Here is a 16,248-nt window from a genome sequence, read left to right as displayed (position 1 = left end):
TACTAACCCTAAGTGCCCCCATATTCTTTTTCAAGTTGGATTCATTTTTCCCTCAGTGTACCATTGAGACAGGTGCTGTCTCAGCTAATAAGTAAATTGCTCCATGAGCAGCCAAAGTAACAATGCCTGCTTTCCGGTGGATGGCTCTCTCTTGGTTGACTTTTAACTGAATTAAGCTGCAGCTGCAATGTGTGTACATCCCTTGGTAGGCTCTCCAGCCAAAGTTGTTCCCCCATGAGGTTGCTCTGTTGTTTAGAAATACATTGTCCAACTGTAGCTTTTCCACTATGCAAGAGCCCAGACTGTTGCTCTCTTCTCCTTCCTCTCTCCGGCTCTCCTGGCTGGTGTGGATTCACCACCATCTCCTCTGCATGGCCATCGTGCTACCTTGGAACTCTACTCTGCTGCCTCAGGTTTGGCTGAAAGTGCCCAGCAGGCTCCAAGTCCCTAGGACAGCTGGAGAAGCAGGCAATTGTAGTATCACACAATCTTAGAAAATCAGGCTAAAAACTGAAAAAAAGCTCCAACCAGATTGGGCTGGTGAAATATTGGGAATAGTTCCTGTTTGGATTTTTCTTCCTGGGAGTGGGTGCTTTGTGGGACTTAAGCACTGTTTGCCAACTCAGTGGAGAAGGCAGCGAGCGTGACAGCAGGAACAGGAAGACATCCATGTCTGCTCAATTTAAGGCAAGTTTACACCCCAACTAGGACTATGGCTTAAGCATCAGCATGGTTGCTTTCAGCCATTAGTCCTGAAGGTGTTTTTATATGAAGTACTAAATGTACTCACCAGAGCAGAAACAGTATTCATCCTGCCAGTAGTAGAGCTGGGAAGGGAGCAATGTGGATTCCTGCTCCAGTGAGCATGTGTTTTATAGAAAAGTGGAACTGTTCCAGTACATAAGCAAATAAATAAATAGCATCCACCTCTGTGTGCTCACAGCTTTCCAGAGACAGGGGAGATGTGAACTTGGGTCATCTGATTTTCAAACATATGTTCTGCTCTGGAGCAATTTAACCCTCCGTCTCTTTTCATTCTGGAAGTGATGCCCAATTTCCCCCCTGAATATGGCCTTTTGCTTAAGTATGCCACAAATAAAATTACAAACAATGTATTTGATCCTAAAAATGGTACGTGCACTTGCTGGAATTTCTCCACAGCCTCACTCTCAGAGAAGAATGTATTTTTTATGCATATATATATATATATATACACACATATATATATATACATATACACATATAAAAGCAAGCCAAAAAGCCTCCTTGATTTTGGTGGGTTTTCTTTCTTTTAAAATCCTTTTGAACCAAGTTGTTACATAGTTATTATATACCATTTCAGGACACATTTTTCCCTGCTGTTTTGAGAAGAAAGAAATTTTTCAATGTTAGCATTAATTGCTTTCAAGTTTCATAATGGTGCATACAATGTTAATACATTACTGAACACGCTCTGGATTTCAGAAGTGATTTGCACAAGACCAAAGTGCAAAAAAAAAAAAAAAAAAAAAAAAAAAAAAAAGTAGTGGTGAAGCCAATATGTAGCTATTAGGCATTGAATCACAGAATCAAACAATGGTTTGAGTTGGAAGGGACTTTAAAGACCACCTAATTCCAACTCCCCTGCCACAGCAGGGATATTTCCCCCAGACCAGGTTGCTCAGAGCCTCATTCATCCTGGCCCTTGAACCCTGAGAGGGTTGGGGCATCACAGCTTCTCTGGGCAACTTGTTCCAGTACCTCACCTACCTCACAGTAAATAAATTTTTCTTGCTATCTATTCGAGACCTACCCTGTTTCAGTTTAAAGCCATTAGTCCCTTGTCCCGCCATGCCCTTGTGAGAAGTTCCTCTCCAGATTTCCTGTAGCCCCCTTGTAGGTATGGAAGGTGTTATAAGGTGCCTATGGAGCCTTTTTCCTCCCAGCAGAACAACGCCAGTTTTTTCAGCCTGTCTTCAATAGGATGTTATCAGCTGTGGTCCTACCCTTTTTGGGACAGTTCCTAAGAGTGCAGTTAATTTTCAGCTCACTTGTTTGAACAACTGCTGTGTTTAGAAAGGTTGTTGTTGTTCTTTTAAATGTGCACTGCTCTGGCAGAACTTCTCCTAACCCATAAACTGGAATAATGCCTTTGAGATCAGCAAGCTTCTTTAGATTTACAATCAGACAACCGAGTCTGGCTCAAATACTCAGTCCCCCAGGACTTTACAAACCAGATAGTAACCATGCAGTCAACTACTTTAGGAAGAGGGAAAACATTGAGCACAGTTTAAGTTTTGAGCTAAGGAGTGTATGAGCACTGTATATCTTCTTTTAGGACTACATTTTTACCTGTTTTGGTCCACTACTATTTCATTTACTGTTTTTACATGCTCAGATATTAGTGAATAAGACTGCTAGGGAAATTGTTTAAATTGTGGTTTACTTACCAAATCCTGTAGGAGAAAATGATACTTTGTAAATGCCATAAACTCAGATTTTTTTTTTAGACTGTCATGATAGAATTGCTGTTAGTAGGTCTGCTAGCTCTTTTAATTATATATTTTAAAGAAAGCATTTTAAATGACCAGGATCTCATAATTTCTTCCTCTAGTGTATAATTTGAATAATATAAAGGAATTAAATTCCTCTGAGGTTACAGGCAGACAAGGATTTGAAATATTGCCTGGAGATCGGTTGGGCTTTCCTGTTAATGGGACTCATTTTTATGCAGGGAATTGCCACATTCAAACAGACACCCTTTCATTTTAATGTTCCTTTTTGTTCTTCTGTCTCTGAGTGACAACATCCTGAAAAAGCAATGTGTGGCAGATGATTAAAAAGGACAAATATTCCAGACAGCATCCTGAATTACCTTCTGAGCAGCACTTATGGTTGCTTGAGCCCTCTCTGTGGCTGCAGAGAATTCAATAAGCTGTAATTGAAACAAATATGTGAAAAATAAAAAATATGCTTTGTTGATTATCTTTACTTAGAGATGGATCCAAAACCTTGTTTTCCTCTGGACATTTCTGGATGTATGTGCTCACCTGATGGTGGCTTAGTAGAGGAATTTCCTTTTGCTGTCAGGAATCAGCAGACACATGCAGGCAGAGTGAGTGGGTGGCAGCAGAGGGTATGCACCAAGGCACATTGATCTAATGTATTTCATTATCTAGATCACATTTTGAAAGGCCATTACAAAGTAATTCTGTATGGTCTGTGCATTGTGGATAACAAAAAATGGCTACTAATGGGATTCATTAAGGAGCAACAAAATTTCTTCCTTTGTGAAAACAGTTAAGAAAAATTTTAATAGAATATTTCCCCTAAAAATCTGGAAGAGATCTGCAGAGATAAGGAAGAGATGTGCAAGAAGGCATTGTGTTACTTATATCTATTTAGTGCTTGTTTTTATCTCATTTTTTCCTTGCTCAAAAAATAATTGTCCCCCATGAATTTCAGTGGAATCACTCCTGGAGCAAAGTATTATGGTGAATGATGTCCAGCAGAATTCAACCATCCAAGCATGAAATTTTATCAGGCCTGTCATGTCTATTAATCTTTTTTTCCTATTACAGAAGGCATCAGGAAGTTGACCTGTGGTGCAGGGGTGGGGGCACTTTGGCCTGTTTTGACCACTGAGAAAAACTGTCCTTGAGAGCAAACTCACAGAAGACAAGAACAGTAATTCTTCAGATGGTGCAAGCCCTGTGCCGCCATCACTGCTGGTTTCTGAAAGCTGGTAGAGGGTTCTGTATCCCTCTCTCTTCACAATGGGTTTGTTTCAGTTATTAGGTCTGCAATGTCTGTGTCATGTGAAAGAAAGGACAAACTTGTTTTGGGAGTCAAGCTTGGTATTGCTCCCTTTTCCTCTGTGTTGTACGTGTATACAGTCCCCTGGGATTTCCCAAGTGATGCTTGTCAGGCCACAGGGATGCAGTAAATGGCCCAGGAAGTACATTCAGGTGGCACAACATGTCCTGGTAGGGATTTTTACCTGCAGGAGAACAATTGTGTTTGGATGGGGCAACATTGATGCTTTACAGGCTTTTACCCTGACTTTGATGGGAAAATGCTTTAACATGAAGATGTAACTGTAATTTTATCTGAGCACTTAAATTAAAAAGGCACATGTACCCTGAAGCCTTTTGCAAATATTTGAGGCACCTGGGATATAATCTGAAAATTCCCCCATCAAAAGTGGCACTTAGGCAATTGAAGCGCAGAAGTGACCTTTGCAATAACTCAGCAAACGAGACAAATAGAAAGCTAAAACTCCTGTCTTGCTGGCAACTCACCTCTCTCTCCACAAATAAACTATTCATAAAATGCTGCCGGGAGGGTAAATTGTGTGGCACATATTTAATTTCCTCTGTCTTCAGTATATCTTACCAGATGCCCTGTAGTTTCAAATAGATGAATTTTTTTCAGATTAAGCACTTCCTAAAAGTAATGGTCCTTGATAGCAAAACTGGAGAATGATTTGCTGCATGATTAGGGACCAAGTCCATGAAAATAACCCTTTTGATAGATGTACTGTATTACAGTGAGTGATCCTTCCCTGCCTGGTCTTTGCATGACTTGATTTGGCAAATACCACTGATTGTGGGTGGACTACGACAGTCCAACGAGTGGCACATCCACTAGAATAAATCATAGCCCAGAAGCATAAGTTGAGCTAAAAAACCCAGTTGACTAGTTCTGATATTTTCTGTCTTTCTTACATTTCTTTACATTAATTGCCTTGCCTGCAAAATCCTTTTATTTTGTAATGGGTTAAAAGTAGGAAATGTTGATGTAGTTCTTCTTGGGTTATGTAAGTCCTTGCTTTCAGCCTTAGTAGATTTCTGGTCTCTTCCAGTCTTTCAGTATATTGCTGTTCGTTGGTGGCATTCAAATTAAATGGGGCGTTTGGCCCTTGAGAATTCAAAATATGGGCAATTTAAGTAAATCACTTTATTAAACTCTGACTTACTTTGAACTTAAGATGTGTGCACTTCAAAGGGTCAAGCTGGATGTACAACTAGTAGTTCAGCAACCAACGCAATATTCTTTAAGCTGCCAAAGGCAGCTGGAAATATTGTGAGATCAAGCTTTCTTTTATGCAATTTCCATATTTTCCTTTTTTTCACCTTACCTTGCAGTAACCTAGAGAAATTTATCTATTGGGGGAAAAGAGAAGGAAATATTTCTTTCAATATTTCTGAAACTCAGCATTAGTTCAGATCTACTTTGAATCTAGCAGTGGCTGAAGAAATCTTTATTTTTCCTAACCTTTCTTATTTAGACCTTTCTTATTTAGATCTTTCAAGTTTCTGGATCTCAATAAATCCAAGGGAAATTGCTGAAAGGTATGGCTGCAGGACTTGCAAACACCAATCCACGCCAATATTCTTGATATCTCCAGGCTTCTCCCAGCAGAGCCAGGACTTGGCAATGGCCAGTCATTAGATGCTGACTGAAATAGATAAGTCTCTGGGGGGAGAAACCTCAAATCTGCTTCGGTTGATAAGTCTTGAAATGGAACATTTTCCTTTTGGGGATGAGAAGGATTTAATCTTTTGTGGCCTGGAGCAATCTGGCACAAATCCATTCCACAATTCCCATACACCAAACACACCTTCTTTTCTCTCCACCCCAACCAAAGAGTTTTGCTCAGCTCCATTAAACAATTCATTATAAATTGCCATATTGACACACTTTTCATTTATCTCAGCTGGAGTTTTTTATTTGGGCCATATATTTGGAAGAACTCAGGTCTTCTCAAAAGTATTGGTCACCCGGATTGAATGATTCTTTGGGCACTGTCTGGTGAGCAGGATAGTAAGTTAATTTTCATGCTGTCAGCTCACAATGTTTGATAACCTAACCTGTGACAATTTCAGAAGCCTAATAAATGGTGCTTCAGTTTTATTTACTGATATTTCACTCAAATATGAATGGAATCTAACCATGGAAATATTAAATTAGCTCTATCATGCCCTTCTCTGTCAGAAGGAGGTGACTTATGAACAATAAATAAGTGCTGAATGAAATACTCTCAGAGCACTTTGCACTATGCCTGTGGTTTCTTAGAAATGAAGCAATTCCACTTCGTCTGTCCTGTCCAGGTTCTCCAGGTCCCTGAGACCTTATTAAGGGAAAATTGGTCTTTGGTATCTCAAATGAATGACACACAAAACAGAAGGTTTTTAAAAAACATGAGTTTTTAAAGATCAAGTTCCCTCTCTTAGTTCCTTAGGACACAAGAGGCTAATAAATATTTGTTATATAAAAGACACAGATAAATTCAAAACATAATATTGGCAAAACTGGAAGATGTAGACTTACATTAACTGGAGCAGTCTTTTTGGGAGAGAAACTGGACAGGAGGAGGAAGGGCTGATAAAAAAGCACTGCTTTAAGTGGATTGCGGTTAAAAGGGGAATGGAATTCAAGCAGCTGAAGGATAAACAAGCCAGAGGGTTGTGCATTCATTCATTCATTCATTCATTCACGAGTTTGGGGCAGAGAGGCTATTGTGCTGGAGGCTATATATGCAGCTTTTCTGCTGGAGATAAGGAAGCACATGGCAGGAAGATGTCTGGTCTGAACAGACGTTACTGCAGTGCTTCTGTTCCCTAGGTAGGAGGTGCTTCAGGGACTGCTGTCCTCCCCATCTTGCAATAGCTCTGACTCCCCCTGCAGGAAAAATCATCTTGGCTTGCGGCTTCCCCTAAAGTAACCAAATCTCCATGGCTCTCCAAAAAGGACCAGGTTCCTCATCTCCGTTTGTCAAAGGCAGTCAGATAAGTGAGTCAGATGAGTCAGTCCCCTGGTTCTTCTCTACACTGTTCTGCATCAGGGTAGTTATTTCATGGGGCAGCATAAACGGTGAGGAAAGCATGATGAACTACTGCTCATGTTACAAGGGGTGTGGGGGTGGCAGAATGAGTGCTGGTGGGGGAAATGCTGGACTTGATATGGGGCAACCCCAGCCGACTCCAGAAGGTCTCTCATCAATGGGTCACTGCTGCTGCTTGGGCTGGAGGCTAACACACCCCTCGTTCACACTGTTGTAAATCTAACAATCCTGTTTCACCTATGTCCAGTGCAAGTTACCAAAATTTAAAGACTATGAGCTTCGTGAATGACTAGTTCTTTCATATAGTGGACCCATACTTCCTCTTTTTAAGCCAACTGATGCAAGTACAGAAGAATGAACGTCAGGGAAAGAAGAGGTGTGACAGCCTCCTTCCGCTACACAAGGGTAGGAAGTTGCAATGGGGCTGAGGAGAGGTGGTGCTTTGTTCTGTCACATTTCTGGGGCAGAAGGAGATGCCACTCATCGGCTTTGTCTGGTCACTGTCCATTTGTCTTCATAGGTATTGTTTGGACCAGGAGCATGTGTTTGAAGTGTTTCATCCAAGCATCCTGTTTGACTGTGCTTTGGCTCTGTCACAGGGTGGTCTTGAAGCACACAAATTTGGTACTTTTCAGAGGAAACTCAGTGGGAAGATGCAGCCCACCACGTGTCATGCCCCCCAGCTGGTAACGGACATTTAGTACATGGCTGTGGAGTAGAGACTTGTGTGAGGTAAAGGTCACAAAGCTCCTACAGCATGGTCCTTAGGTCCTCAGCACCTGCTCTTCCACTCTGACAATCCACTTCTGTGACTCCAAGCCATGTGCTGATGTAGGCAAACACTTCCTCTTCCAAAGTGTCCCCATGTAGTTTTGGAGGATGCAACAGAGTAGGCTGAGTCTTGCTTTTCCAAGGGGTGAAAATTAGTTCCTTCCAACTTCTTGAAGAGTCAAAGATTTATAAACCCAGGAATGGGGAAGTTGATCTGCATTTTTCAAAACCCTTTGGTTTCTCCTGTTGAATTTTTTTAATCACCCAAATATATACATGTAACATTTGAAACTACGAAGTAGAATTGATGGGTACATAGCCCTTGTCTGTTACTTTTCAAAAGCCTGAGCTATTTAATTCTTCTTAAAATAAAAATAGAAGTGGCAAATTTTACACTAGCTGACAGAGACTATCTTTTTTCTGTCCAAGTCAAGTCAAGAACATAAATGTTAATTGCATTCATGTATGTTTCCCTGCTATGACATTAAGTGAGGGCGGAATAGGAAGAACTTCTCTGGCAGAAAGAGAATTTTCAGCCTGTGATTAACATAAATCAGGAATTCAGATCTGGGTGGCTCCCAAGTGAACCAATTAAAGCATCACAGAGCCCTAGATCACCCTGTCTTTCAGACTTCCAAATGGAAATGCAAATAAAACCGCAGTTGGTTGTATGGGTTAAGGCACAGCTTTTAGGAGATGACTGAACAAGAGAGATTGGCTTTTTTGTCCAGCTGAAGAGCTAATTCTTGTCACCGTCACACGAGCTTCACCTCACTTCCTCAGTAAAGCTCCCTTTGAGTGCTGTGGCCTACTTCCATGAGGACAGCCAAGTCAACCCTGCTGTGTTGAGCAGATCACCAGCTAGTCCTCTTTGTCAGGAGATATCCATCACTCTGAAAGTCTCTTTACTGTTTTGATTTTCCCTACCTTTCCCTAACTTTCGTGATACACTTCAAAACTTACATTGGAAATCCATCCTGTCCAAAAGAGTGGCTTTCTAAACCAAGTCTCATTCAGCATGGAAAATTGAGTGTACTCTCAAAGAAGTATTTTAAATTCAGCTTTGATGGAAATGGATCATTGTGAAGGTCATCACCTTAAGGAGATTTTAAACCTCAAATTGATTGAAAATATGTTGTAAATGTTTCCTTAAAGTCGAGAGATCTACTGCAGTGTGAGTGAAAACAACACTTAAAACCTTGAGTCAGATTTCAAAATTAGGACAAATGTGTTTGCTGTATCCCCAAAATAATGCTGTGTGGAAGTAAGAAGCAACTTTGAAACTGAAACAGAGCCCAGGCTGTCTTTGGAGTAATTTTATTCCAAAGCTAGCTATAGGCCTTCCAGTTACCAAAAAACAAATGTAGTATGCTTACCACCTTTTATGTGACGGGGAAAGTGACCACCAGGAGGAATTCTGGAAATATTTCTAAAGTTGGAAGCACTCAAAGATGTGGAAATAATTACTGAAGTAAAAAAAAAAAAATCTTGGAATACTCTCAAGGAATTAATATAATCTTTCTCAAAACTACAGCAACAACCAAAAGAACCAGGAATGAGGAAAATTTGGATCCTACATATCAAGAGACAGCCAAAGCCCTCAAAGCACATTGGCTGCCCTGAAAGCATATTTATTCAGCTTTCAGCAGATGATTAGCAGAAATGAGACTTAACAGGGCAAAGATCCTCTATGTAGGATCTGCCAGGAGAGTTTGGAATTTGATGTTAAACTGGAATAAAAGGAACTATGCTTGGTTTAGTATGTCATTGAACCATTAAAAAGTTTGTGCTTTGAGATATGTTGAAATTTTTCAGATTTTGAATCTGAAAAGCATTTGCTATTCTTTTAGTATGACTCATAAGAACAAGTCAGATGGATAAAGAGGAGTTGATTTCATATTAGTGTGTTGGTTTTGTGCGGAAGTGTATTCAGTAGATTAAATTCTTGGAATGGATACAATAATTCCATACCGTTTTTGTTTTAGGCTTGTACTGTTATCTTCAGAAAAACAAGATTACTTTATTCCCTGGGAAAATGTCTCTACTGTCATCTTAGACTGGTACAAGTATTTCTAGGAAAGGAACAAGGACTTGACTTTCTTTTTGCTTGACTGCAGAGTGCTCCTTTGTTCAGCTATTTGTATTTTTTGTACTGCATTTGAGATTTTTTTCGTGCTGCTGCTCGTGGGATGTGCTGTGCCTATGGCAGTGCAGGGCTGGCAGTTCTGGGGAGCACCTGCTCCACCAAAGCAGAAGCCAGCCTGTTGTCCTCCTTGGGATGCTCCTACTATCTCAGCTTGCATGTAGAGATGGCAAAGGTAAGCCAGCAAATCTCCATAGAGAAGTAGCAGTTAAAAGTACTTATTGATGGCTGCTTTATTTATAAGTGCCTTCAATGCTGCAGGTTAAATATTAACATTAATTTTAGGAGAGAGAAAATCTTAAATTTTAAAAATTCTAGGAGATGGAATTTTAAAATTCTTTACATTCAAAATTTAAAGAATTTTAATGAGAGTATTTCTTGCTGTAGTCATTTTAACTCTTTTCAGACAGTTCATGTAATCTGGGGGCTCTGAAGTGGTTAATTTGGTTTTGTGATGTTCTCCACTCTGTACACATACCAAATTCTTAAATTGTTCCAACTTGTACCTCATAGCTCTTTTTTTTGTCACTGCTGCTGGTTTTGTGTTTAGGAGAAGTGGTGATGCACACTACAGAATGTGCAGCACTCTTGCCAATGTCGTTAAAAAGCTCCACAGCCTCGCCATATCACATGTGGCATCTCACAAGGCTCTGGCTGGGCATTAGCACGTCCCCTCAGGTGCACTCTTCTGAGAGCCCTTGCAATGGACAATTCCAACCAGCAACTGACAATGCCTGTCCTCACTGCTTCCCGGAAAGAGGTTTGACCATGTTCACAAGTGAGCCTTTAAGCTTGAATTTCTTGTGAGTGGTACAGGCAAACTGCTTTCTTTTTAGAAAAAGGATGTGTGGCTCTGAAGTTGTCAGTTTTATCATCCCGACAGAGCCAGCCGCCTCGCAGATATCAGTAATGTGAAGTAGAAATGAGAAGACCAAGGTAAACAAACACAAAGGAGCAAAGAAATGTGTTTCCTATCTGGAAATGTAGAGTCTGCTATGGATAATACAGCAAGGAAAGGTCTGTCGCAGGATTCATAGTCCCTGGGCATATTTCATTCTTGTGAGTGGTGCTTACACAGCAGATAATTCGAGCTGGTTTTACCTTCATAGTGTTGACAGAGAAATATTTTCATCGCCTAAAACAGGTCTTAAACAATAGCCTGATCACATTTCGTGCACAGGGTGATCTGCTCAGGGGTCTGCGGGGTTTCTTGAGTTTCTTGCTGCCGTACGTGTTTGTTATCACAGCAGACAACAGAGTCTCTAATGTAGTAGGTACATGACTCCATTCCATCTATGGACACATTTTTGAATTTGTACATTTTTCCTTTCCATCTTCCTGCTAGTAAAATAACCACAGATGAATAATAATACAGGGCATTAAGTATGTGGAAGCAGAAGGTGGGTAACATTTCTTCGCTGGGTACAAAATCTTGTTTTACTTTCAAGGAAACGCAGACCCAAGCCTGATAATTTTAGGCCATTTTTATAGCATGAAGAGGCTTCCTGAAAAGTGCCACTAATAGGAGTTGTTGATCTGTAAACCACAGGCCTTGCCCTCAGTATTCTCTCTGTGAAGTGCTGAAGCCCTGGTATCAAGTGCTCCTTACATCCACCACATTTTTGCTCACTGCTGTTGTACTTAAAGTATTCCTTAAAAAAAAAGCAAAAACAAAAACAAAGCCACACACACCCCAAATTAACAAAGAACAAAAACAAATTGCCCAAAACAAACAAAAAGCCATCACCACACCACAGTATAATTAGATCAAAGGGGAAAAAAGTCTAAACTTTAAATTCATGTTACTTGAAAAAGAGATTACAGAAGTGCCCCAGTTATGATTATCATCTGTCTCACAATGTGCTTTCTTTTGGAACTATTCTAAGCCTCTCTTCCCACATAAGGGCTCTCTTCCCCATCCTCCTCTTTTGCCATTTAATTTAATAAATCATCAGAGGAAATGTGCCATGTAAATTGAAATATGCAGGAGAGTCATACAGGATGAGAAATGATGGGGATTATCACAAGAGAAGGAAATTCTATAAGTAAATACTGGCCTCTCTAATACTGACCTTTTTTGGTGTGTTTTGAAAAATCAGACTGTGCTTTTTTCTTTCAGTAAAGAGAATCTCTTGGACTGAAAATTAAAATTGTTTACTTCATGGGATGAGACTTATTAGCACTTATAAATAGTAAACAGCAATATTTATCTGCCAGTATTTTCTTGATTAGAGCATAAGATGAGTAGCTGGGGTTTTTAACTATTTCTGTTAACCAAATACATTTTTACCATTAATGCATGCACTGCGATATAATTTATTTTTCAGCAAAATTTGCCTTCTTGTTAGACAGGAAAATAACCTGGTAGTGTTTCACCACTAAAGCAGACAAGCTTTGTCTACCCATATCACTGAAGATGTGAGTTAAAACCTTCTTGATTTGTAAAACTACATTTGTATTTTTAAAATTACACTTACAAAACTAAATTTGATTAAAGAGGGAATATGCCACTGGCTTTTGCCTGTGCCTGTGGAGAAAAAACGGCCAATGGACATACCTATGTCATGGCCTGCAATGGAATTTCCTCTTCACCAGAGCAGGAGCAGAAGGCTGCACTAGCCTCCAAGAGCTTAGTCTTTCATGGAAGTTGAAAACCTGGAGACTTCTGATGGATTTATGAGACACGGCACTAGCTGGGAAGAGGGTAGCATTTATGTGAGGAATAGTTTGCACTATCAATCTCATCATTTATTAATCTTTTCAGATATGTCTGAGCAAAACACACACTGTGCTAATCTGTTTCTAAGTGGATAAGGAGGCATGGGGGCTTGGCATGTGGTCAAATCACATCATCTCAGCAAATGATTGCCCTTCCTTGAGATGTCAAATGGTGCCTTAATCCCATGACTGGGTGGGCTTGGAGCTGGCAGGGAGGACCAAGGAGGCTTCACCAACCCAATCAACTCTTCAGCACCAGGCCCTGGCAGCACCTGGTCCAGTCCCATAGCTGTACCTCAAGGAGCCAAGAGCAGCAAATTTTCTGAAGCAAGTCAGAAAGCTGATGTCTAACCAGTTATGAAAGGTGAAGCAAAATAGTCCTTCTTCCTTGGGCAACAATTTAGGGAAACAGTCAGGGTCGAAAAGGACTTGTCCTCTATGCATTTCCCTTTTAAAATAAAACTTGTGTTCAATGGCACACCCGTGGCATAAACAAAAGACGGTGGCAAAGATTTATAACCGATTTTTACAAACATTATTAAAAAATTATTGCTAGATACTGTGTACACAGAACTTTGAAAAGGAAATCTATTTTTATTAAAGTTTGGAATTTGAAAGTGGGAGATGCTGCCAATATTTTTTCTAAAGTCTGATTTATAAATGAAGTGCTAATGAATAATTCCACAAATGGAACTACATGGCGTAAACCAATGAGGCCGATTTTCACTGCTGCTGGTACAAGAATAAATCTGAGTGAGTAAATCTGCTGTGTATTGCCAATTTTTATCATAGCTGGATGTGGAAATATAATTTTATGCAGTATTTAAAGAATGTAAAAACTCAGTACATGAGGGCCAAGTGCTCTCCCAGTTGTAGGAGCATCCTTGACAGTGCCAGTCCTCCAGGCAGAGTCTCACAGGGCATGCAGTGGTCTACACTCTGCTGCTGGAGAGCCTTATTAGCATTCAGTATTAGCAGGGCATAGCAAAATTGTACCTAAATTCCCTTTCCCAGCCCTGTGGAAGAGCTGTTGTTTGTACAAGTGCCTCTCCCTCTGTCTTTGCTCCTGGAGAAGGTGGGAACTGCCTGGCCTTGAAGGTAGCAGGTATAGGCAGTGCTGGCTGCCACAAAGGAGCCGGGGCTGGAGGACAGCACCTTTCTGACACACAGAGGGGCCAGAGGGTATCTCCTCTTAATGCCAATTAGAGCCACACAGTGTTTGCTGAGGGAGGGGTTTATTACTATTGGTTAGGTTGTTAGCTTAATGAGATTAGACAAGATCTAATGGAAGAAGACAAGTACCTAACGAGTTTGTAGTAGTTAAACTGCTCTGCTCTGGGATTTTCTGGGGCTGTGACATGGCATGCTCTAATAGCCTTTTCCCTGTCACATTGTCCCATTCCCACAGGTGCCTGACTGAAAGCTGTCGTATTGTCAGCACTGGTATTTCCCCTTGTACTGAGCTGGCAACGGGTTGTCAATCCGATTCAACTGTGAGTCCTACATGTACATGATCAAATGATGGAATCCTTTAATAAACCCTGAGCTGTGCAGCCAGTGATTCATTCCTGGCAAATGGGTCAGCACAGCCCCACTACCCAGTTTACCCAACTCAGCTGCCTCCCAGGGCTGCTTAGCCAGTGAAGGGGAAGCAGCAAAGTGACAACTGCCCATCACACAGATAACAGTGGGAAAAACTCAATGGAAACCTGTACAGCTAATGATGGCAGAAATGCTGCCTGGGAGGGGTAGGCAAAATTCTGCAGCTGAGATGGGGGATTGTTCAGGAAGTCCAAAAAACAGCAAATGCTTCCTGCATAACTGAGCCTTGGCCACCATATTGTGGAGGATGAGAACAAAAACTTGCTCATCTTCAGCATCTCCAATGCACTTTTCAAATCATCTTCCAGACTTGGCTTCCTGAGACATTTAAAAAAGAGGGAAGGTGAAGCTGTAACTATAGACATTGGGAATAATTTGGTAGCCATCAGAAATCTAGAGCAGGTTACCTTGAGTTACTGCATTTTTAGGGAGTTTAGTCTCAAAGGCATCTCTGGTTTATGACTAGATGATGACAGAATCACAGAATCATTCAGATAGGGAAAGACCTCTAAGATTATCAAGTCCAACCATTTTCATAGTACTACCATGTTCACCACAAAACCATATTCCCCAGTGCCACATCCATATACTTTTGAACACTTCCAGGTGTGGTGTTTCCCTGGGCAGCTAATTCTAATATTTGACCACCCTTTCAATGAAGACATTTTTCCTAATATCTAATCTAAACCTCCCTTGGCACAACTTGAGGTCATTTCCTCTCATTCTGGAGGAATTCATAATAAATTAAAACGAAATGCAGAAGGGAGTTTTAATATCGTTATGTATTTATTTTTTCAGGAGGAACAAATCATTACTGTGTTGGGCCAACCAAAGATATAATTCCTTTGAACCCTTTTTAAAAGAGACTGGGGAACTGACAGGTGCCCCATGTGCTTAGAATCCCCTTGGGGAACTGCATTAAAATAGAGACAAGACATTGCAAGAAGATAGAGTATTTTCTGCTATGCCAAGGGGTCACCGCAGCTTAATTAATTAGAGTTTCTCATTTCTCAAACACAGAGTGTCCAGCTGTCTCATGCCCTCCCCTCTGCAGATGTCATATGTGTCATGTACTCAGAATTTATGTCAACATTTGCCATCTCACTGAGTGCCTCCATCCTCTAGGCATGTGATAGGCCATTGTTATTTGCTGCCTCATATTACCAGACTTTCCCATTAGCACTATTAACACTAGAGCAGGGGGAGATTTTGTTTTGCATAAACACCTTGTGCTGACCTTCCTTGGAGAATTTCTCCATCAAGGAAAGACTCCTACAGATGTCACATTACTGTAAGGGTGTATGTTGAGGAAGTGGGGAAAGGATGTGAATCATCTAGGCATTCACACTGCACAAAATCTTTTATTTTTCTTCCTTTCAATGTGCAGTCCTTTATCTTTTTTCCTTAATACTGGAATACTTTTTGCAGAACTGAAGACTGGAACTCTTCAAAGCTGCAGTGCCAAGTGTCTCCTCTCCCTCCTATTTCAAAATAAATCATTCTCTGGTGGTAATGAGCAATACAGAAAAATGCAGGCAGTGAGGATTTTGCCAGGGAGAGAGATTTGTAGTGCTGTGCTTTGGCTTCTATGCAAAGTTCTATTTAATGACACTGCCACAGAAGGAGTATTATATTATCTGTCCCACTGCTCAAGCCTTCAGTCTCGGCATTGTATAAGCACACTACTTTTTTACATTTATAAGCAGCAAGCGATTCCAGAGAAATTCCTGTTCCAGCTACACAACTCAACAGACCACAACTGTGTCATTACCTCACCCTGCCGGGGCAAGTCCTGCTTCTGCAGCTGCAGAGGGTCTCTGCCAGCTGCCCTGGGAGGCTCCAGCTGCCCTCCCTGGGAGCCTGCACAGCCCACGGGGTGAGGGAACTGCTCCTCCCTCTCGCAGCAAACTCAGCATCGTGGGGGCAGCAGCAGGGCTACAGGCACTCTTCAGCATCTCTGGAAACCCTACAGCGAAGAGGGGTCATGGGGACATGGCTGGTCCTTGGCTCTCAGTGGGTTCAGGGGGAACCTGGACCCATTAACCTGTCACTACTGATGCAGTGAGACAACCCGCACCCAAAGCAGTCTGCTGATCCCTAATGTTTGGTGTGTTTTCCTATTAAATTTTTCTTGATTTTGGAGGAAAAGTTAGGGGATTGCTTTTTCTGTTGGATTAACCAGGTTATT

General features: G+C 41.1%; 1 protein-coding gene across 4 annotated transcripts in view; it reads left to right on the top strand.

Annotated features, from left to right (window-relative positions):
• SH3RF3 (SH3 domain containing ring finger 3) overlaps positions 1-16,248 on the top strand; it is a 247,216-nt gene that overhangs the window by 117,290 nt on the left and 113,678 nt on the right. Inside the window, exon 1 of one of the 4 annotated variants that reach the window (XM_068180248.1) lies at positions 9,680-9,915. The exons of the other annotated variants lie outside the window; for them this stretch is intronic. Within the exon in view, the coding sequence (XP_068036349.1) occupies positions 9,787-9,915 (129 nt within the window). The 5' untranslated portion in view covers positions 9,680-9,786. Of the gene's footprint in view, positions 1-9,679; positions 9,916-16,248 lie in introns of those variants that run through there. 4 annotated transcript variants of the gene reach the window in all.

The sequence above is a fragment of the Anomalospiza imberbis genome, chromosome 2, assembly GCF_031753505.1.
Source record: "Anomalospiza imberbis isolate Cuckoo-Finch-1a 21T00152 chromosome 2, ASM3175350v1, whole genome shotgun sequence".
Lineage (NCBI taxonomy): Eukaryota > Metazoa > Chordata > Aves > Passeriformes > Viduidae > Anomalospiza > Anomalospiza imberbis.
The sequence above is the reverse complement of the archived record's forward strand: the minus strand, read 5'-3'. Positions and strand labels throughout refer to the sequence as shown.